General features: G+C 36.4%; 1 protein-coding gene across 5 annotated transcripts in view; it reads left to right on the top strand.

Moving 5' to 3' along the window:
- The window catches only part of ATG5 (autophagy related 5), a 72,032-nt gene that overhangs the window by 34,289 nt on the left and 13,960 nt on the right, over positions 1–23,783 (top strand). For all 5 annotated transcript variants that reach the window (XM_058835054.1, XM_058835053.1, XM_058835057.1 and 2 more), the window contains one exon: positions 12,258–12,375. In XM_058835054.1, the coding sequence (XP_058691037.1) occupies positions 12,258–12,375 (118 nt within the window). The remainder of the gene's footprint in view (positions 1–12,257; positions 12,376–23,783) is intronic.

Below are 23,783 nucleotides of genomic sequence, written 5' to 3'. Positions count from 1 at the left end.
CAGTACTAGAGCTAGTTTGGCTTGTGGAATTTCCCCCTGTGTTTATAAGACCAGCTGATATTTCACAGTCTGATTGAACAAACTGGCTGATAGATGGCAGGAAGTTTTCATCAGTCTTTGGCTCCAGGCACTGTGACAGGGCATATTAGTCAGGAGAGGAGCCTCTATGTGCTGATAGCGACTGCTCTGATGAACTGCTGCCTGCTGTGGGAGCATTCTGAGTCTCAGTTGTTGCGCACTTAATTTGTACTCATTCCCCAGTTTTTAGTTTCTTGCTCTCTCCCCATGTCGTGCTCACCCACTTCATCATGCTTTTCTCAGGAGTCTGCCCTCTGAGTGTATGGGATTTAAGGCTCTATATTGTATTTCATTCTTGAGATTAAAATTACAAAAGTATTGGAAAGAAAGTGGATGAAAACTCTTCATGCCAAGTTCTCCTGAGTATTTTTAGAGTCGCAATTGCTTGAGGCAGGCTGGCTGTTTTGTGTTTGTCATCCCAAAAAAGGATGGTCTGGGATTGTTTGTGTTTCCTGTTATTTAGTACTGAACAAGCATTTCTTTTGCTTCCATTTTCTAAGGGTTTTGATTAGCTTATTAATATTATTGTATAGTAGGCCTTAACTTTGAACAGGTTTTCCTACCGTAAGTCCCTTAAGATGCTGAGATTAAGTTGTAGAGTCATAAATTGTTAGGATGTTTGTCTTCCTGTGTAACATGAGTGAAATTCTCCATACTTAATAATATACCAGTTAAATTCAACACTCTCCTCTTTATGTCAAAGCTGCAGTATTGAGATGTCTATAAGTAGACATAAATGTTTACCATGACATGCCCTCTAAGAGTGGGAAATGAAATATTTTAAGACATTATTATCTGTCTTAATAAATGAATCAGAAGCTCAAGCATGGCCATTTCCAAGCAATTGAAGACTGTTTCATCCATATTTCCACATTTATTGGCAAAGCTCAGATAAGCAATTGCAAAACCCATTGCAAGTATGCTAATCAACAGCACAATTTGGCCCATGTTATGACAGCTAATAAAAAACCTGATCAAAACAGATTGATTGAAAAGATACTGAGTCTACCTCAGTAGAGTTTTCAAGAAACAATAAATCTACCTTTTTATGCTAGTAGATTATTAAATTTTTTTTTTGTTGTTTTTGAAAAGTCACCATTGCATTTCAAGTCTGAATTTGTCTGACTTCAATTTCTAGATTCTGTTTTGCCTTACCCCACTGTAAAGTCATGTGAATTTCTGACCTCCCATATTCACTTATGGCTTGGTATCAGGCACTTTCTTTGGTAAGCTGAATAAATTGAGGTTTTTAAGCCTCTTGTCATGAGACTTTCTTATCAGTACTAAAGTTGGTTTTTAGTCATCTGTTCAAATGCTAGCTAATAGTTTGGTAATCCTCAAGATTAATATTGAGGTTAGGGAGACATACAGGGCAAAAGTAAAGTTTATGTTTATAGGATATTAAGCCAAAAATGCTTCAAGCATTGGTGGAATAAAGGTGAGGTTAGCTGTTACTTGAAACTTCAGATCTGGAAAATGTTATGAAAAAAGTTGCAATGCAATAACTTGTCAAGCAAAAGAACTAGAAAATGTGCTGTTGACCTGAAGAGGGCAACACAGCACAGCAAGTTCCAGCATTTTGTTGGCTATGTAGAATGCTCTTGAACAGACCTGTATGCAATACCTTATTTTTTTTCTTATTTATTGAAAATGATGCCTTCATAAAGGACCTGCTGAAAATAGACAATTGGTTTCTTAAAAACTTCCTTTTACAAGGAAGATGTTTGAGTGAATAGGAAGATCATGTGAAATGGTCATTTGTTTAACAGAGCTGGCCTCAGCTGAATTCCTGTGCTGAAGAGAAACAAATGGACTTTGAGTTATTCTCATAACTGATGGTTCACTACTAAAGAAACAGTAGCACACTTTCACCAGTTTTAAATTACTTCAAAATCAAAGCTTTATGAATAAGAAAGTTTAAAATCTTAAAAGAAAATATTTTTCTTAGTGCCTCATGATTGAGGAACAAAAAAGAAACATTTCTATCAAGTATTGCACGGGGGCAGCGTGATCCTTAAATACTTGTTTTCTGAAATGGGTTGTTTTGTTCTGTACTGAAAGTAATAGCAATTTGACTAGTTCTCACCTTGAGTTGAAGGTCACTGTAACTACAGTTCTGCCAGAGGTTCTGTAATTGCATAAGCTTTTCTTATGCATCTCAGTGCACAGTGAAATGAGCTGGCTCAAACCAGTGCTGCTAAAGATGTCTTTTTTTAACATATTCTGTATTACGGAGTGCTCATGCAGCTCTTTTGAAAGACTTCAGGAGCCCAAGTGCAAGATCAGCCTTGTGCCTTTAAAAATCTTGGTACAGGATGGGAACTGTCAATCAGAATTTCAAAGAAAAATTCTAAGATGATAAACTGTATTTGTTGTCAAAATGTGACTAAAGTTTCCTTAAATATGCCCAAGTTGTCTGTAAAACTGTCAATCTGCTTAGTTCAAAGCTATTGTAAAAGTTGCACTGTGCTCAGGGAAGGAGATGCAGAGGAGATAGAGCTGTAAAATCTCGAATTGGGTTGATTCTCTGCTGTGGTTGAGCTGTTACCAAGCTGGATGGTTTTAAGCTAGTTCAGACCTGTTACTAGGAGCTACAGTAATTTTTCCGGGTTGAGTGTAGATGTAGCTCGTATACAATGAATAAAGTAGTTTTGCTTGTATGAGAAACAGTTTGTTGAGGTTCTGAGTTACATTACACCTATCTTAAAAAAAAAAGGGATATACTGGATTCTGCTTATTGGGGAAAAAATAGGTAATATTTTTTTAAAAAATATCTTGAAGTACTTAAGTTACTTGTAAATCTCAGAAGAATCTAAGTATATGAAAAAACAGTAGAATCCTACTAGTTACTAAATTAACTTTGTGTGAACAGTTTTATGGATTTTTTTTTTAAGTCAAAGTACATCTTGAATTACAATGAAATACTGAACACCTTGTGGGGGGCAAAAAAGTCCACTGCTAGTTTGAAAATACCTTAATCTTACCTCTTATGATGCACCCCCCAATTACAAATTGCTAGTTACTTTTTAACCAATTGGTATTGTATAAAATGCTTCAATTGTTGTCTTTTCTTTGAATTGTCTTGTGATAATGGAGTTGAGTGTAAATAAGTTTGGGTAACGTTAATAAGTTCCTGCTGCCAGTTTGAATTTAAACCGTGAGGTTTGAATTCTTGTGGCTCCCTAAACTGTTTCATTAAGGTGGTACTCTTGTAGATTTATATGTCATCCTAAATTTGTTAGGAAAGTTAGTGTATGTATGCAATTTTTAAAAAAAATTGCACTTCTTACCTCAACCTTGAATCTTTATTCTTAAGAATATCAATACATTGAGAGGCTGTGATGAAGACAATGAATGAAGCAGTAATTCAGTTGAGTTGGGTCTGTGTACAGTTACACACACATCTTATAATCTAAATGCATTGCTCTTTAGTATATTGCTGCCTTTCCTCTGATCATTAGAGCTGATCACTTTACTTTTCCATTTCACTTGCTTTAGTCAACACAAACTGATTTGCTGCTTTCATCACATAATGTGGACAGGTTCTTATGTTGTGGCAAAAGGGACTTTGCCTACCTGAAGCTTACTGTGGAGCTGTATTCCACAGAGATTGGCTCTTGTACTCTGATGTAGTAGCGAAATTTAAAAAAAAAAATAGTTGGTGAGCTGCTTTCTTCAGAAAAAGCTGATATGATTTTTTTTCTTCAAAGAAATGAGGGATGTCATCTTCAAGGGTTATTTCTGTGGCTGTGATGCATAAGCAATGCCTATAGAACTAAGCCTAGCTAGCCTATGGTGCTGATGCAAAACTCTGCAGAGATTAAATCCGCAGCCAGTACCCGTTTTTACTTTTTCATATCAGCATTCTGCCTTTACTTATTTTTAAATAAAATAGGTGAATAAAACAAGTTAAATTTTGCACAGAACTGAGGATTAGAAAATATAGAAAGTTTTCTGTTTTTTACAAAGTTTCGAGACTTGTATTTGCACTTTCCAGGAGACTGAAAGCAAATTCTCTACAGGTAATGTTGAATGGAACAAACCTATGAGGAAGTGGGATACAACACCATACTCTAGAAATACAATATGAATTAGCAAACAAATTTTTTAAATTTTGCTGCCCTTGATTATAGGAGCTCCTTCTAGTTAATCATTACTGTAGGAGACTACAGAGAATTATTTGATTTAATGATTTGAAGTGCTTGAAAGTGATTTATGAAGTATTGTATTCTTCACTGCTCTTAAGCAAGCAATGTAGTGTTTGCTTTTGTGGATGTAAATCCATTTCTAAAGTTGTTTGCTTGATAGGTAGTGAGTATTCAATTGCTCAATTGTTAAGTGAGGCTTGGGTCTGCATGTGCACATAAAATGCTGCAGCTGTGAAGAGCACTATTGATTTGTTGTCCCTGACTCTTGAGATATCTTGATATTTTACCAGTAACAAATACAGATTTTTTCATGGGAGGGCAATTTATTGCTTCGAGGCCATGCTTTTATTGTAGGTGTGTTTATCTTCTCAGGGCTCAGCAAGACTGCCTCCTGAAGCTGTTTTTTTGTGTTTAGTGTGGCTGTGTGACAGTTGCCTGCTGTCTGCTCTGTGTGTCTCAAGTGACTTTCTTCTGCTTCTAGGATCTGTCTAATTCATCTGACATTAAATAATGCAAATCCAGTTGTTCAGACAATACAGTGCTACTTTCCCTGCACAAGAAAATTTGATAGATAATTTGAAAGATCAGGCAGTAGCCCGAATGTGGTTCAGCCATGCTTGTTAGACATTTTGAGTGGTGCTTCTGCAACTTTTTGTATGGAATTGGAACTTTTGGCTATACATACTCTTGTTAAAAATGACCCACAAGGTATAAGAGGACCTTAGCAGTGGGACCTATGACAGGGAAAATAAATCATATCTTGGGCTGCTGTAGGGTGAGAGTTGTCGGCAGCTTGAGGGAAATGATCCCTCCAGTCTATTCAACACTGGTGAGATTCCAGACTGCACCTGTAATCCACATTAGGGCTCTCCAGGTCAAAAGAGACATGGAGCTGTGGGATGAGAGTTCAGTAAAGGACCACTAAGATGATTGAGGAACTAGTGAATCTAACATGAGAGAAGAAAAAAGGCTGTGGGAGCTGGGACTTTTCAGCCTAGAGAAGAAAATATTTGGGGAGATATTTATAGACATCAGTGTGTATAAATATCTGAACATCAGAAAATATTTTGAGTGCAAAATCAATGTGGACAACATGATGCATCTTTACAAACAGTTACAGAAACTGAAGCAGTGTCTTCTATTCTGAAATGTCACAATGTACTCAGCCCATTAAATTTTTAATCAGTTTGTTAAGGGATGCTTTCTAACTACACATATATTTTTCAGATAAATAGAACATGTGGTAGGACTTTCAAATGTTTTACATGGTTCTAATTATTCATTTTGTTGCTATTACGTAAAGTTTTTTTCTAAAAGATTGTAAGGAAGCATTCTCTGCCAATTTAAATAATATGGAGAAGGGTGATATTTTAAATGGTTCTTTAACCTTTTTAAGGATAAGCAAGTAATTGCCCTCAACAATGTAAGGGAGAATTAACTGAAATAGTTGCCATATTTCTCTGTAGGTTTATAAGAATACTAAACTATTGTTAGTTGTGTACAGAGTTAGGATAGAAGTGCAGTTGTTTCATTAGTGTGCTCTGTTCAATGAAAGGCATCAAGGAAGACACAAGTTGTTGTTCATGAATGATTGGGAGAATAGTCCTTAACCATTCATGATCAAAAACGGTTCAATATTATTGTCTAGACATAACTGTAATAAGCCCTACTACATAAAAATTTAACCTTATTCCAGATGTGTTTATAATTCTAGTTGTGGCTTTAATTTGACTACAGTCTTGGCTAAGATACTAGATAATTTTGGCATTATTACTTGCATCAATTCTTGACATAATACTTGCCACATGTTATGGGGGCCGTTATTAAGGTCTGTTAAAGCTTCCACCAAGAAAACACATCACATAATTTATCTTGCTTTTAAACCAGTGATCCTTGATGTTCCACACCACTTAAAGATTTTTGTGTAAGACTGTTACGAGTGCTTTCAAGAATAACCGAATTTTCACTTTAGTTGATGTTGTGATTCTTTGACATGTATGATTGATACAATGATTACCTCCCCATCTAAAGAATTTTACAGAGGCATCATTATAAAGGTACACATTTAGCGTGACCATATTGAAAGATATGTGCATGCATTCATAGAATTATCTTCAGCTTCAATCTAGTGATAAACTTCTGCACTTCTAATTTAGGTGACTGGAGTTAATCTAATTAAATGTATAGAGTGTAGCCAGTTTGTTGAATCTTAGGAGGTTGTTTCAATCCTCCTAAAACTATTAGGGAGTGTAAAATTGCTGTCCATCATGATTAAGACCTTCAATTTCATGAGGAAACCAAAGAGTCCTTTTTACAACGTAATTGCAGAAATTCTGATACAAACTCAAAAATAGGTGAAAGGATTAATTTTTGTCCACAAGTTAAACTCAGGTGTTGGAACTCATATGTTGTAATTTTTACAACCCTAAAAAATCTAATTTATTAGAGAAATTTTAAATGAAGTATGGGAAAAACAGGTAATTTGATCTAACACATTTCTTGATTTTACAACGAGTCCTGCAACCCACAGTGCGTCCTGTTAGTGAATCAATTTTTGAGGCAATTCTGGGTGGTGTATTGAGAATGTGTATTCTCCTTCTTTTTGTCTTAAGGGTTTTAGTTACATGTCAGACATACAAAAGCATTACGTGCTTCTTTTATTAAAAAAAAAAAATCTGTTTTATATTGAGTTGTACATTGAGTTGTACCTTTTCATCTGAACAATGATGTGATGTTGCGGGTAAGCAGTTCAAAATTTTGAATGCTAACAAAAGCAGTGCCAACCTTATATAAAGCACACAAAATCATAACTAGAGCATCTACTTGATGGACTTCACAGAGACTAAAGAAATACTAGAAATAGTTTGGGCTTTTTTTTATGTTGTTCCAGTCCTAACATAAAGAGAAAGTGAAATAGAAAAATTATCAAAGGTACAGAATAAAGCAGTGGGTTGTCTGGGAGAAGCCCTCTATTGCTTGGAAGATTTGAAGAGAGGAGGAGCAATGATTACATGATAAAGGCATATCACATTGTTGTGTTTTATGCCTCTTGTAATAGAAGCTCAAAAAATATTAATAAAGTTTGAAAGGTGACAGATTTCAAATAGATAAAAGAAGATAATTTTTGTGTGTACTTTAGCTTGTTGAGCTGAAAATCACCTTTATGAAAGTTATGGAAGTTTTTTAAAAGTTTTTCTAAAAGGAAAGAAACAAAACAACAAAAACCCATCACCTCCCACCCAGAAACATTGTTGTATCCTCTCCACAATTAAATACTCAATGAATCTGGTCCCATATTAAGTGAAAAGAAGTCAAAGATGCCCATCCTGAAATTCCAGCAAAATGTCAGCATTTCAGCACCAGTGAAAGAACAGTATTTCAGATGGGGATTTGCAGCGTCTTGCTTTTGGACAGGCGTGGTGTTGTGATGGTTCTGTGACTACAGTAACTCATCAGCTTTTCAGTTAGTCACTTTTACATTGTGTGCATTGAGATTCTTAATTGAAAACATTTCTACAAAATAGAAGACATCTAAAACGTATGGAAAAATATTTTTTAGCAAATATTTGCCTAATTTTATTTTTAGGGACTAAAGCAGCACAGACTATGAATTTGACAAGTTACTGAAAGTATGGTGGAATATGTAAGGAAGTCTCAACTTTTATTGTCTTAGATTGCCAGCTTATACACATGTGGGCATTGTAAGAAATTCTTTCTTTATTTATGGGTTCAGTATGTATGGTAGCTTTTATTTGTTTGAATATTGAGGAGCAGCTGAGTGTTTAGGCAGAGAATCTAAATCCTGTCCTCTTGATAAAAATACTGGTAACTGATTTTTCCAGATTAAAACCCAGTGTTTTGTGAGTTATGTTTTTCATTTTAAGATGCATCCTGTATAAAATATCTGACTAATTAAATTGTGAATCTCATGCAGTGTTTGGTGTTGTGTTGATTCTGAAAAGGACCAGGCAAGCTGACAACTTTTTTTTTGTTTGTTTTGTTTTGTTTTGCCAGGATGATAGGGAAGGAAGAGTTACATTTGTTACAGTATGTTATAGTATATAACTATAGAGCTTATCTGTGATCCTGTGAGGTTTTACACTGCCTTAAAGGGTGTCTTAAAACCTGCCCTCACCTATAACTCTTCTCAATGCCTGTTCTTTCTCACTGTGGTGTAATTTGTTTTCACCCTCACTCTCCTATCATTGTCAGGGTTTAAACTTTCTTTTAAAAAGACCACAGTCTTCATTTGTTCTGTAAATCATGAGGTTTATGGTGCTATGTACTAATAGAGAAGAATGAGAAATTGCAGTTGCAGTTAAGTCCAACTTTCTAGGGAGTATCTTAATTCAGAGATGAAGATTTGCTTTCATATAAATTCAATAATTTGATACTAAGTTGTGGATATGATCAGTGTAAAATGCCCTGCAATTTTTAGGCTGAGTGATTGTCTTTTATACTTTGAAGGAATTTTCTGTGTAGAGGCTGGCAATTACTGGTTGACTTTCACCTGTTGTATCCTGCAAATGCATCCAGAATCTTGAACAGCTCACAGCTACATGGACACTACACTGTAAAATAAAATAATTTAAAACATGCTACGTTCTGTTGAAGCTATGGTAATTTTAGTTGGCAAAATGATAGGTATTGTATGAATATTTGCTTTAGATCTGGTGTAGATTATTTAAAATCATTATCAGTTATGTGGTGATATCTTTATGGGTTAGATTACATGTAGTACTTTGTCTCATGATTTGATTAAGTAAATATTGTACAAAACACAGCATTATATAAGCACTATACATGGTGGCTGTTCCTTCACATCTCCTTGTAGTAAATAGAATGGTAGAATAATTTGAGTTGGAAGGGACCTTTCAGAGGCCATCGAGTCCAACTCACCTGCCATGGGCAGAGACATCTGGCACTAAAACATTTTGCTCAAAGCTCCATCCAGCCTGGCCAGGACACTTGTAGGGACAAGTTTGGACTTGTAGGGCCAGCAGTACTAGAGTAGAAAGTTGTAATCAAGTTGGTCTTATATTACTACACTTGAAAAAGGATGATGGCAAGGTTTTTCTAAAATTATTTTCCTGTATGACTAAGATACTTAGAAAAGTTATCCTAAATACTGTGGAAGGTAGGATGGGACTTTTCTTTTGATTATTTTAATGCGTAAAGCATCTGCTGCATGTGAGGGAAGAAGTGTGTAAGCATCTTGGGGTAACATTCTGCCTGTAGGATTAGATTTGTGAGCCACAGTCTTTGTATAAACAACATGGAGTTACTTTTATCATTTTAACATTGATGAAGACCAGTGATTTTTATTTACTTTACCACATCTGGGTTGCTTAACACTTAAAATGCAAAATTGAATTCATTTTCTATGTTTCATGATAGCAGCTAAGGATATTGTTTGCAGCAGTCAGCAACTATGTGGGAGACTTCAGAAAATACAGCTTTGGCTTTTCCCTCTTGGCATTAAATTATTATAGCTAGGGAAAAAATGGATCTCAAATTATTAATAAATAGTGAGAAACTGCAGAATACACTTGGGAAATTTTTATCTTAAAAGTCTGTTGATGATAACAGCCTTTTCCTGCATGCTCTAGTATATTTCCACTTCTGCTACTTCAGATGTTAAGCACTAGGGAGTTAATCTGGACTTCTGTGAATATCCGATTATTTTTAAAAGCTAAACTTGGTACAAAATTGTTTTGACTAAAGCAATGTTTCAGGAGGGTTGTCTTTTCTCTTTTTTTTTTCTTTTAATTAATTTTTTTTTTTTTTTTAATGTTTTGCCTGTACATTTCTTCAACGTAAGTGCCAGAGTTCACTTCTTAAGTGTGGATCTGTCTGAAATGGATGGATCCTGCTTGGCTGTGTGCCTCCCATCATTTTTCAAATGTTTGGGTATTTCATTAGCACTGATGATATCCCCATACCGCTACCCTGAGGACATAGAGGATTGACTAGAGCAGCTAGAAAACTACCTCTGATCAGTCTTCATAAGAAAAACTGGGAAAATACTATTTTTCTGTATTTGAAGTCTATTAGTGAGAAGTAACAAGTAGCTGTGTGTCAACAGTTCTGCACTGTACTGCCCTAGAATTACTCCTGAGTTAGGGTAGCACTCTTAGGCAAAGGCTCCCTGCCTGCCTGTGAGTGACAGTTTTGTTGTTGTTCTTGTTTGTTTGAGATACTGTTTTTTTCCCCATAAGTCCCCACTGGGAGATAACATACCTCTTGATGTTGAGTTGTTTCTATTTTTTAGTTACCATGGTAGGATGGGAGGCACTTTTTGAGAGGTAGGAAACTAAATTTGGAAGGGGTAATAGCTTGTATTCTTACTCCAATTAAGATATGTAAGGAAAGGCTCATTTGCTGAAGCCCAGTCACTCACAATGCAGGGCGTATCAACTGCTTTTGGGAGTTAGCTGCTAGCAGAAAATTGTCAGCAATGATTTGGAGCTAGATTAAAATGTTTGGGTTGGTTGAATATGAGATTTTTAACTTCTCTGGCTCAGGTGCTGAGTTTACGTGGAGATGTCAGGTTATCAGGAAAGAAACTTTTCCTGTCTTTGCAATGTCAGCTGCTCCTGGAGCTGCTTTTACAGAAATCCAAGGAAGAGAGCTACCTTAATATAACCACAGTTCTTAAATAAGTGCTAAAGGTCTGATAGAATTAAATCTGGCCAGGGACATTAAGGGCAATAAGATGAGCTTCTGTAGGAATTCCAGGGATAAAGAAAGACTAGAAAAATGTTGAGCCCTCTCCAGAAGAAATGGAACTGTTTACCCAGAATGTGGAGGTATTCAGTGTCTTTTTTGCCTCAGTCTTCGTCAGCAAGTATTCCAGCCAGACTGCCCAAGTCCCAAAAGGGAAAAGGGAGGGACTGGAAGAATAAAGAGCTGCACACTGCGCACTCTAGATGGTCAGGTCCAAGAATGCCAAAGGAACCTGAAGGTGCACAAGTTTTTGGGACTGGATGAGAGGCATCCCCACAGATCTTGCAGAAAGTGACGCATGAAGTGATTAAGCCACCATACTTCATATCTGAGAAGTCGTGGCAGTCCAGTGAAGTTCCTGTTGAAACGTAACCTCATTTTTTGAAAAGGGAAATAAGGAAGACCGAGGGAACGACAGACCAGTCAGTCTTACCTTGGTGCTCAGTGAAGGTCATGGAGCAAATTGATCTGAAAACTCTGCTAATACATATGGGGAATAAGGAGTTCTGCTTGATCAGGCTGGAGAAGAGAATGCTCCAAAGAGATCTTCCAGTACCTAAAGGTGGCCTGCAAGAGAGCTGGAGAAGGACTTTTTGCAAGGGCACATAATGACAGTACAAGGGGCTTTAAACTGAAAGATGCATAGTTGAAATAATTCGGAAATCCTTTGCATAGCTCTAGCGGAAGTGGGCCATATATGTTCTTTACATATGACCAATTCCTTAAGTAGATAGAAGATTCTAGGTTGCCTGTCAAAGCATAACACTTTTTTTTCTAAGTTGGTAGCAGTTCTTGCAGCTGAAATAGTTTAAAATTTTTGATATAAAATCTACTGAGAAAAAAATCACCTGTTGAGCTGTAAGGGTACATTATTGCTTTGGCTTGGCAGAATATATAGGGATATGTTGAACTCCTAAGTTTGTGCTCACTGCTTGTTTTTTGTTTTTTTTTAAATTAAGGATATATTAAAATACTTTTTATTAAAGCAGGTTGTATTCCCATAATAGAAGATTTGGGGCTTTAAAAAAATATAAACACTTGTATCCAAGACACTATCTGTAAATTAGCTTTGCAGTTTTTCTGGAGTGACAGCTTACTTGTAATTGTTAATAAACAAAAACTTCCCTGCATTTCATGATATGAATGAAGTGCAAGGTGTGAGGCAGAGGAAATGTGGAAATACCAGATGTTTCTTCTGCTGCAGCCTTTAGTTCTGTCCTATCGTGTATCTGTCTCAAATGTTAATACTACATATTTGCATGGTCCTTAAATTGTTTGGTTTGATTTTTTTCTTTATTAAAACAGGCAACAACAGAGAGACCTTTTATACAGAAGCTATTTCGACCAATTGCTTCAGGAGGACAGTTACATACTTTGGGAGACCTGCTAAAAGATGTGTGTCCTAGTGCTATCACCCCTGAAGGTACTGCAGAAGTAATTTTTTGTCCAATAAGATAATTATTTTTCTGTTGATTTATTGGATTTTTTCAGTATTGTTTTGTTTGTTTGTTTTGTTTTGTTTCCTCATAATATGAGTATTTTGGAGGTAGAACTAAGTGTCAGTAACGGAGTTTCAGATTTCATTAATTCCTGTCTCTTTAGTGTGCCCTGCATCAGCTGGATGGCTTCAAGATGGTAAGATTGAGTCCTTACTCACTCCTGGAAAATTCATCTTTAGAAGTTTTATTCTAAAATTCCTGTCCTCTTTTGTCATTATGATGGACGTAGTAAAAATATTCACATGTTATTTTCTGCATTTAAAAAAAAAAATTCTGAAAGTGTCAGCAGATTTTAAGTTAACTCTAATTTTGTATTCCAAAAACTTTTTGTATGCAAAACTACAAACCTGATAGAAATTGAAGATGTTTTCAGAATGCTTTTTTCTGTTCTTGAAGTCCAACCTTTTAAAATGTACCCGTAAGAGATTTTTACAATTATATAATCGTTTATGTATGATTATGAATTAGTAATGTGTGACCAATTAATGTAGCATATTATTTCATACAATAGCATTTCTTGATCTGCACTTATTCGGGAAATAGACTTTTTTGGATGTAATTTTAGTCTCAAAGCTTACAAGTATTGGAGCAGTGATACACGTTTTAGAGGGGATAAATGTAACAGTTACGTAGTCTGCAAATTAAGATCAAAAATATTTAATGCCAAGGGTTTTAAATTTGTTCTTGCTGTTACCTTACTGGTACCTGTAAATGAGGAACTTATGAGAAATGTGTGATATCCTAGAGAAGATCTTGGTGCAGAATTTACTGGTGTAGTATCAGCATCTTTTGATAGTGAAGCACTGACTTGGAAATCAATACAAAATTTTGTAAGATTTTGTTATACACAGAAGTTGCTTGGTTCAAAATTAAATAGTTAATTTTTGTTCAAAATTAAACAGTTGTTACAGCTTTTTCCCAGTATTGGAATCTCAGAAATTCACTGAAGTATCAAAGTGATTTTTTTACTCTTGTTTAATACTTGTGAACACATGAGAACAATTTCTAAAAATAACAGAAGGTAAGAAAAATATGGAATGTTGCTAACCATGTGTCCATTTTCATAAATCTATTTTAAATTTTGGAGCATTATTTTAAGTACTTCTTTCCAATAACTGTCCAAAAGATGAAGGGAGATACCAATAAATACATGAATGTTAGCACCAGCGAGTTTAACCATCTTTAAGTACTTAACTGTCAGTATCATACAGACCCTACTGAAAAGATACAGGGGGAATTTAAAAAATCAGTGAGAAGGATGGATGCATTTTAACTTGAAAGGCAGTCAAGCACAAATTAAATGAAAGAAACTCAAAAGCATTTATGCACAAGTTATCCCAGGAGTTAAGGGATGACAATTTTTATGTAGATCTGCCAAAGCTGCAGATGGTGAATGTGCTAGTTAACTGCCCTTATTGAAAGTGTGAATGTAATACAATTCTGTCTGAATACCAGTGATGATGGTTCCCATCAGTAGGCCTTCTTTTCAGATGTTGACAAAAGCACCAACCTTTGACAGCAGAATGGAAATATGCTGTGCTAATTGCTTGCTTCGTTTTTGTTAAAAGCCAAAAAAACTTATATTTACTCAACTTAGACAAAAAAAAAGTTGGAAGAAGATAAACTAAAGTAGGTACTTTTCTTACACATATGAGGAGATGTGAAATTTGGTGGGTTTTGGAGTATTTGAGTATGCTTATCTGTTCCTGTATACATCTGCTTAAATTTGGCCCAGTTTTTACTGAGCAACTTGCAAAATTATGAGTTTAATAGATCAGGTCCCTCACATGGGTGTGAGCTATACAGAACTCTGCACATTTCCTCCTGCAACACAGCTTTGTACTGTAGTGTCATTCAGTTATTCCTCTTGTGTTGTGAGTGTTCTCCACTTCTGGTATGCTTTAAAGCTAGGGAAGATGTCTGAACTAAATGCAGAATCTCATGTGGGCTCCTGAGGAGATTTGGGGATAGACTGATACACAGACCCAGTGGAGGGGGCTGTGAGAGTCTGACTGAAGAAGTAATTTGGAAGAAAATGACAGATCTGGGAGTCATTAAATGTGATGGGGAGAGTGACTATAAACAATGTGGCAGAATGAAAGAGACTGGGGCAAAAGCCAAAACCTGACATAATAAATGTGAACACCTGGTCAGAGTAAGTGGGGTAGGAGATGATAAAAGGATGAGGGAGAAAAGGAAAGTGTATTGCTTGTGGAGCATGCACAGACATTGTGCAAGGCATCTGTGAAAGAATGGTGAGTAGATATCCTGCTGGCCAAGTGATTTGGAAAAGGGATCAGGGGAAGCAAGTTGAAAAGGGTGGTTTGTGCTGGCAGAATGACAAGCTGCAGGTGAAGAGGTTGTCAGGTGGAGCTGGGGACTGTCAGATAAAGGACTGAGGAAAACCTCTTCAGGGTGTGCTGTACCACGGACAGGAATATAAAGCAGAAATTTAGGTGTGACAACATGGAAAGAAAAAAAGGAAGAAGCAGAATTAGAATAAAACAGAGGGATGATAGAGAAAAGTTCAGGCATAAAGGAAACTGACCTAAAAAGATGGATGCCCATGATAGCAGTGATTCTTACTGCTAAGGATCATGGTCAGGGAAGGACAGTGCTGATTTAGGTCATCATACTCTGTTCACTGATTATTCAGTTTAGCCCATAAGTGAATTTGATTATTCTCTTGCTTGACAAAATCCACTCATTCATTATTCAAATGTAATTTGCACTATATTAAGTGTTCATGCTCTAATACAGCTTTGAGACATTAAAAAAACCAAGTAACTCACCAGACTGCTTAGTGCCACTTTTGAGTTTTGCTTGTGGAAATGTTAATAGCTATAATGAGGAAAAGTGTCATCCTTTTCCATCAACTGGTCTCAACTTCTGAGACTGTAGAACCACAGCACAGCTACTGAAATCTCCATGAAACCCATTCAGTAAAATAATTTTCTCTCTGATGCTGGATCACTGAGAATTTAACAAGCTTCCTCTGTTAACAAATGTTCCATCAGTTCAAAATACAGAGGAGATATGAGTTTAGGAGAGTTTAATTTGCAAGCATGTTTTGGAAACCTGGGATGCTACACCTAAAGGTTTTACTTCGAAAGCAGTTGTCTCCGTTTGAAGCTGAATACTTGAAGTTTAGAAGGTGTCAGAGCTGTAGACTGGCTGTACAATGATAATTTCATTGCACACTTACCATTCAGCTTATAGTCACTTTCTGCCTCTTATTTCTCTTTGTCTTCAGTGAGACTATTGTCTTTTCTGCCCAGGTTGGGCATGTTTTAGTGTCAGGTGTGTGAAGTGAAAAATCACAGTCCTGATTCTTGAAAGGATAAATGAAGAATGAATGTGCTTCAGGAAGTATTATAATTTAGACAACTGAATAATGCCTTTGGGAACAGAATTTAATTAGTTTTCCCCTGGGGAATTCATTTATATGTGATCACAGGCAAGCTGAGTGTTACAAATCCACCCATTTTATAGAGAGGAGCATCAGAAGAATCCAGTGATCAGCGAGAGTGTACTGCTGAACAGTTACTTGCTTGTACTTGGAATCTGTGAGAACTCTGGGCCTCTGAGTGTGCAAACCCCAGGTACTTTCTGAAGTAAAGCTTAGGCCTCTTATAACTATTCCTCTGTCCCATCCTTCAAAAAATTAAGATTTCTGGCTATAGCGTTGCTTTGACTTGAATTTGTGATCTCTAAAATGATAATAATGCAGGATGTTCTTGTTAAAATGGTTTCTGAAGGAAAAATAGATTGTAGTCAGACATTAAAAATTGTCCTCTTTGGACCTTGCTTAGAATTCTCTAATATTTTTATTGTATGTTTGTCTTAATCTACACTTTATTCTGGTGGAGGCATTAATGTGACAAAACAGTACATTATCAAAGGTTTATTAGAAACTAATTAAAAGCTTTTTCACATCTGGATTTTCAGGCTATTCAGTTATCAAAGTTTAGATTTACTTAATTTTTCTGAACAAAAAGTGGTATCTCAGCAAAGATATCCTTAAAGGTATAATAGATACTGTACTGGAGAAGCAATTTTAAAAAATGTTTTTACTCTTCTTTTTAAAGCCATTTAGATATTTTTCCAGCCTGTATTTAACCTCCTTCTTTAGTGAATTGATTCACTGGTGACATTAACTGCGTATTTTCTTCAGTGCAACACAATCAATATGAGTTTCTTTCTCTCTGTTTTTCTCCATCGGTTGACTTCTTTTTTTCCCCTTTTCCTCTATGGTTTTCTCTTTTCCAATGACTTTTCATTCAACTGGAAGCTTCACGGTAATTGTGGTGGTTGCTTCTCTGTGGTGACATCCGTAACTGAGCTTTTTGCCGTGGGAACACAGAGAATATATGGTTTTCAGACTCAGCATTTGTAGCTGTATATTGAGCTGTTCCTGCTGCCAGATTCTTAGGGACCACCACAAGAAGAGGGAGGGAAGGGTTTCAAGAACCACCCACAGTGTATATATGCCTTTGCTTTAGGAAGCATGGATATAATTAAGTCTTCCTTTTAACTGTGCTGAGAAAAATGTTGCAATGAAAAAATGTATTTACATATATATGTGGATTGAATATATGCATTGATTACTAACTGTTGAAAACACAGTGTAAAGAGCACTGTCTAAAGAACAGGTTGAATAATGGATATTAAAAGATTGATAGTGAAAATGGTCTTTGTAAAAGGCTGTGTCAATATTATTTTGGACTGTTATGAACTGTGGGTAGCTGTTTAGAATACTGTGTTTTATTTAAATTAGCTTATGAAACTATTTATTCAAGGCTTTTATTGTTTGTTGAAGTGCTGTAAAAAATGAAAACTTGAACTGTTATTATCCCAACCCATACTTTTCTGTTTCTCCTCAAACTGGTCCTTTATTCAATTATATATATATATATATATATATATGTTATATATATATATTATATATATATAAAATATATATATGTTATATATATATGTTATATATATATAACATATATATATGTGTGTGTGTGTGTGTAATTTTTTTTTCTGCTTAATGAATTCTGTACAGTGCTCACCTTTCTGGATTGCTGAATAGTTTCATCTGCTTAAGCTGCTAATCAGAGAAACTGGTGGACAAAAGACTTTTTTATGGGCGTTGTTAGACCAAAAGCGAAAGAGTGGCTTCTGGTCAGAGTCCATCCCCTAACTCTTCTCTTGTCCTCAATCACTGCAGTGGAGTTGGAGCAGAGCGCATGGTATTGGGAACCCATGTGTCAAAATGTCTATCAGGCATTTCATATATTAGTAGTAATGGTCAGAAAGTGTCAAGAAATGCAATGGAATTAGAAGAAGCACTAAGAAGCCAGTGTAGTTCTTAAAACTATTGGCAATTACATTAATTATCTTGACTGTAAAGGATACCCTGTTTTTCTAAAGCAACGATGAGAATGGCTGTCTCTGTTAGCAAACACAGAGCCATAGAATGGTTTGTGTTGGAAGGGATCTTAAAGTTCATCTAGTTCTAACCCTGCTGCCATGGGCAGGGGCACCTTCCACTATCCCAGCTTGCTCAGGGCCCCATCCAACCTGGCTTTGAACACTTCCAGGTGTGGGGCAAGCCACGGCTTCTCTGCACAACCTGTGCCTCTATCTTGCCACCTGCTGAGTAAGGAATTTATTCCTAATATTGAATTTAAACCTGCCTTCTTTCAGTTTAAAACTATTTCCCTTTTTTCCTATTCCACTTCATGCCTTGTAAAAAGTCCCTTTCCAGCTCTCTTGTAGGCCTGCTTCAGGTACTGGAAGCATCTTTAAGAATAATAAAATGTTCAGAGAACTTTCAAGGAAGATGCACTTCTTTCACCATGTATTACTCCTCCTGCAGTACTGTGCAGTATTTTCTTCCAGAAGGCTAGGTTTGAACTGATCTAATATAACCCATTCTAATTTTGTGTCTGAATAAGTATTTAGACAGGAAATATGTTAAATCATCTGTTTTCTCATTAGCTGAATAGTTTTTCTTTTTATATGGTTCCTATTTAGCTGTTTCATAGACAGTGGTTGTGGTTATGTGGCAACAGAAGCAGTAAGACCAGGTCACCACCTTCCATTGAATATTGATACATTTCATTTGTTTCAGTTATTTTCTCTGTTCTGGTCTTCCTGTGTTGACATAAAATTTGAAAAGCAGTGAAGTCCTTGTCATGTTTAATAAATATTAAAATCAGTATTTTCAAACTAATCCAATAATCACTTCCTTTGTATTGTACCCTGCTGTAGTCTTTCTTTAAGGCACGTTATATTTTTGTGTTTAGTTACTAAACTCTATTTTACCGGTTGCACAGCAGTTCATAAAGTCACTGCAGTCTGAAATTTCACTATGGATAGACCTATATTGTGTACTAGTATATTTTTTATTTTCTGTATTTCCATAATTATTGTTTAATTCAGTTTGTCTAAAGGCTGCATACAATTGAAATAAAATTTGGGAGTTGTGTAGTTAAATAGATATACGTAGCTTGCTATTCATGGACTACTATTCCTGACCCTCTAGAGTTTTTGGAAATCCTTCCTGGAAGATGGGCAATTTCATTTCAGTTTTCAGTCTTTTAAGGCAAAACATTGCAAGTTCTGTGCTTTCACCATAGTAAGCTGTGTTTAGTTCTCAGTTGTGATCATTCTCTGTTGGAGGAGTGTGTGTACTTGTTCTTTGTTTGCTTCTCTCTAGTTGTTCATACTTTTATCTGAGGCAATCTGGCCAATTAGGTTTTTGGGCAGTATCTTATTGTATTTGATTCTGATGGCAGCATCAGGAAAGAGGGGTACTTATTTTTCAGTTCTCTTTTCAACTTGTGTTGACCTATCATATTTTCTGTCATGTCAGTGTCTCTTTGTTTTCCTGCTCATGTTCCTTTATCATCTATTCTAGTAATAGCTCTTGCTGTGCTTTGTAACTCCTTTAGTATCTGCTTTTGCATGCTCTAAAACTAAGTTTTCTTTGACTAAGCTCACTGTAATTTATATAACTAATTTTGCAGATTTTCATACCTTAGCTGTTTTCGTAACAGGAATAGATCTAGTTCTCTGGGGTAGTAATTAGTTAATAGTCACTTCTGTGTTAGTTTTTTTTTCTTTTTACTTTCTATCTTTTTGTCCTGTGATGTTCTATTATCTAGACTTATACTATAGTTTCCTAGAGTTTAGCAGCAAATTTCTGTATCACTGGATATGAAAATCTAAAATATTTTGACACCTAGGGACTGTGCCTCTTTATCAGCATTCTTCCATTTCCCAGTTTCTCTTGCTTTTCATTTGTCCCCCAAGATGACTGATGTCCTAGTTAGTTACTCAGGGAAGTCAGAATCAAGTTGTCCAGTGTCACCCTTCTCATTCACCATTTTACACTCTTGAAATTGTACATATATCCTTTCCAGCCAATGGTCCAAAATCCTACAGCTTTGCTTCTCATAGACTGTGCATCATGTAGTTTTGAATCCAAGCTCATAACAGATGGCTTTTTTATTTTAATATGAAACATCCATTCATGAGTGTTTAGAATCAGGGTTAGAATCAGATTATTCATGCTGCATCCTGTAAACTCATTGTCTGATCTTTTTTCCTATGCTTGTGGATGCCGCTTGCACAGACAAAAGTTGATTCTTTAATTGGACAGTTCTTGTGTGGTACAGTGCAATTGTCTGCAGCAGTTCCAGTTCCAGAAAATTAGTCAGTCATTTAAATAACTTCAGAAGTTATTACTATTTGTGGGAAGATTTAATGGATTATACAGAAACAGACTAAGATAAAGCTTGATATTGCTTGCAGTCTCTTACACTGGTTGTAGTTTCTGTGCAGGCAAGGAGAAGCTTGCAACTATAGCATAATGTCACATACCTGATATGATAGAACATGTTACTTATGGGTATTCTTCCTCTGACTTATGAATAACAAAATCATCTGTCCCTGAAGGAGGTAGGTAATACCATGGCTACTCTCCCCTACTGTCTAAAATTCTGTTTTACTTATATTAGGTGGATTAGGCCACCTGCTTGCAGCAACACTGTTGTTTATGACAGATAATAAAATTAAGTGTTATCTATCTGTTGTTTCAAGGAAGTCATGCTGTGTTTCCTCCTGATTTTCTGTATCTGGTAGTAGCGTTCCTGTTGCCAATTAAGCGGCTTTTGTTTCCAGAAGTAATATCAGTCCTGAATGTCAGCATTTATCAAATTGGAAAAAAAAAAGTGAATAATTCACAACTATTGAAAGAAATATTTTGTTTAGCACACATTTATGAAGTTCCTGTAAATGAACATCCCAATACTGTAAACAGCTCATTTAGAAATAGTGACTCATCTTATTAGGAGAAAGGGAGGAACACAGTATGATCTTACATAACTACAAAGCAACAACTGCAAGGGGAAACAGTTTTGAGTTCAACAGAATGCTTTGAAGAGGCAAAGGGTTAAAATGATAGAAAACAGAGTTCTGAGAGGGAAAGACTTTTCTTCTTCCATGCCAGAAATTTAAGACATTGGGCATAATGCAAAGATAAAAACTGTGTAATGCAGAAGAGAGCAGTTTTCTTGCACTGCTATCATGTCTAAACAATTCTGGATACAATTTTAATTTGCCAGTGTTGTTGAAGTCTTCACAAAACTTGTTTTGTCTCATGCTTCCTTGAAGACTCAAATGGTAAACATTTGGACATAATGACGCAAACAGTAGGCTATCAATCATTCCCAGTTTTCACAGCATTGTTGTTCATTCAGAAAAGCTGCGTGAACTGACCTCTTTCTAAAGCAATGTCATTAGTTCTTTCAGAAATAAAACAAGGATCAAAAAGACTTTCAGGATTTTTCTCTTAAGACTTGCTGTACTGAATGATTTTGTAAAATTAGGGATGAACTGTTTTCAATTAACTCTCAGCTTTTTTTAATGTATAATGTATGAGAGACTACATATTAATTGTTTTTGTTCTCCCTCAGTTTTTTAAGCTTTGACTTCCAGTAAATTATTTAAACAGAAAATTGAATTTAGATTAGATTTGCCATGTAGACTCCTAATTTTGATACAAATGAGAAATTGTGCAACAGAAGAAGGTAAATTTATGCAGTGTGAATGTCTTTGGACAGACATGAAATATGACTGGGCTTGCTCTGCCTGAGGTCAGGCAGAAACTGTGGGAATTGGAGCAGCACAGCACTATCCCATTCCTTGCTGCTCCTGTGGTGAGCCAAATTGATGAAGTCTTTTCTCCCCACTTAGAACTAGTAAGTCTCTTTGCATGTGCTCTCTGCAGACTGGTCTCTGCTTTTCAGTGCTGTGGAGGTACAGTGTTGAAATACTTTCCCAGTCCATCTAAATTAAAAAATATAACAAGTCCTGGGCAGTTTTAGGCACTTTATTAGCCACACTTTCATCCCACATGGCTATGAGAGTATTGTGAAGGGTTAGAGGTCTTGCAGACTGTGAGTGTACTAAAAGATGGTTAAAAGGTTGCTAGTGATACAAATTCTAGTCTGTCTCCTTTGCTGTGGGAGTCATCTTGCAGGCAACAACTGACCTTCAGACCGCTGCTTAAGCTGTTCCTTCTTGTGTCCTTGACTCAGTGGTGCTTTCCATGTTGAAGGAGGTCACCCTGTACTTCTCCTTTCTGGTGTGAGTCATTATTTGTGCCTGTTATCTTTTCCTAACTAGGCCATATGCTTGGATTATCCTTCTGCATCTGACTTTTGTCTTACTGCTGACTTCTTGATTTTTATTTTTGTTTTTTTTGGACACACACAAACATCTACCTGCCACAGTTGCCTTTTTGTAAGTTGAAGTGGAAACTTTGTTTTTTCTGTGTTAAAATTGCATACCTTTTGATTTAGTAGTCCTTTTTGATCAAAAGGGGTGGAAGTTCAGAGGTTGTCTTGAGATTATAGAATTAATAGTCATGATTACAGAATTAATGAATATAGATTTAATTTGTCATGACCACACGGAAAGGTGCAAATAATCTGAGAATAATGTGGCAGCTGTGCTTCTTCTTAGCCATCTCCATTTCTAAACAAACTCTTTACGTAATCAGAGAGGGCTTCTGTTGTGTGCAGAATGTTCTGGGCTGACTTGCTCCTGAAAGGAAACATAGTGGATATGTGGGGCTACTTGTGATCTTTCTGCATACAGTTTGTTCGGAAACACTGAACATAACTTGGTTTTAAGGCTTGCTCCAACTTTACCTCAATCGACTCTGCAAGGATTTGGTAGCTTATGAGTGCTTTGCTCCTTTCCTATTGGCACATAGGATGAAATTTACTAAGTCCAAATGCCAAGATTCTGCACTTAGGACAGAGTAGTGCAGAGCACAGATATAAACTGGGAGAGGAGTGGCTGGAGAGCAGGCCTGCAGAAAAGGATCTGGGGGTACTGGCCAGTGGCAGACTCAGTATGAGGCAGCAGTGTGTCCTGGCAGCCAAGACAGAAAACCATCTCCTGGAGAGCAAACACATCACAGACAGTCAGAAGAGGTGATTATCCCAGTGTATTCGGCATCGGTGCAGCCTCACCTGGAGTGCTGTGTGCAGTTCTGGGTCCCACCCAATGTCAGTGTGTTAAGGTATTCCAGTGCCTACAGAGGAGAGCAACAAAGCTGGTGATGGGGCTGGAAGGCATGTCCTGTGAGGAAGAGAAGTGGAAACAGAAGTGCTAAGGTCTTCCCTGAGTATCTGGTGATAGGACATGTGGGAATAGCTCAAAGCTGCACTGGGGAGATTTAGGCTGGATCTTATGAAGCATTTCTTTACCATATGTGTGGTCAAACACTCGAACAGTTTTCTAGAGAGATGGTCAATGCTCCAAGCCTCTCAGTATTTAAGAGGCACAATGCCCTTAATAACATACTCTAACTTTTGGCCAGTCCTAGATTTCTCAGGCATTTGCATGAGTTGATCATGCAAAGCATGAGTAGGTCCCTTCCAACTGCAATAGTTTATTCTAGTCTACTCTTTCCTCTTACATCCAGCAACTTTGCTAACATCGCAAGAGTAACGTGCTGTTTCTTTGTGACTTGGAAGAGGTTTCTGGGCATGCACATTCAGAATCATAGACTGTAGGAAGAGGTCAGCAAATAGGGAGATAATCCTGTTTCTTGAACAAGCCTTTGGAAATTTGTTCAGCTTCAGCTAAATTTGTTCTGCTGGCCACCCAGTAAGTTTTATTAGTATCAGACTCCAGACTATTCTCTTTAAATTAGTCAAAAGGCCAATGACTTTATTCAGGCACAACAAAGTTTTTTAAGTCTATCATTAACAGTAGTAGTATAAAATGGAGAAAGTAAAATCCTCCACAGAGCAAAAGAACT

The sequence above is a fragment of the Poecile atricapillus genome, chromosome 3 (assembly GCF_030490865.1).
Source record: "Poecile atricapillus isolate bPoeAtr1 chromosome 3, bPoeAtr1.hap1, whole genome shotgun sequence".
NCBI lineage: Eukaryota > Metazoa > Chordata > Aves > Passeriformes > Paridae > Poecile > Poecile atricapillus.
The sequence above is the reverse complement of the archived record's forward strand: the minus strand, read 5'-3'. Positions and strand labels throughout refer to the sequence as shown.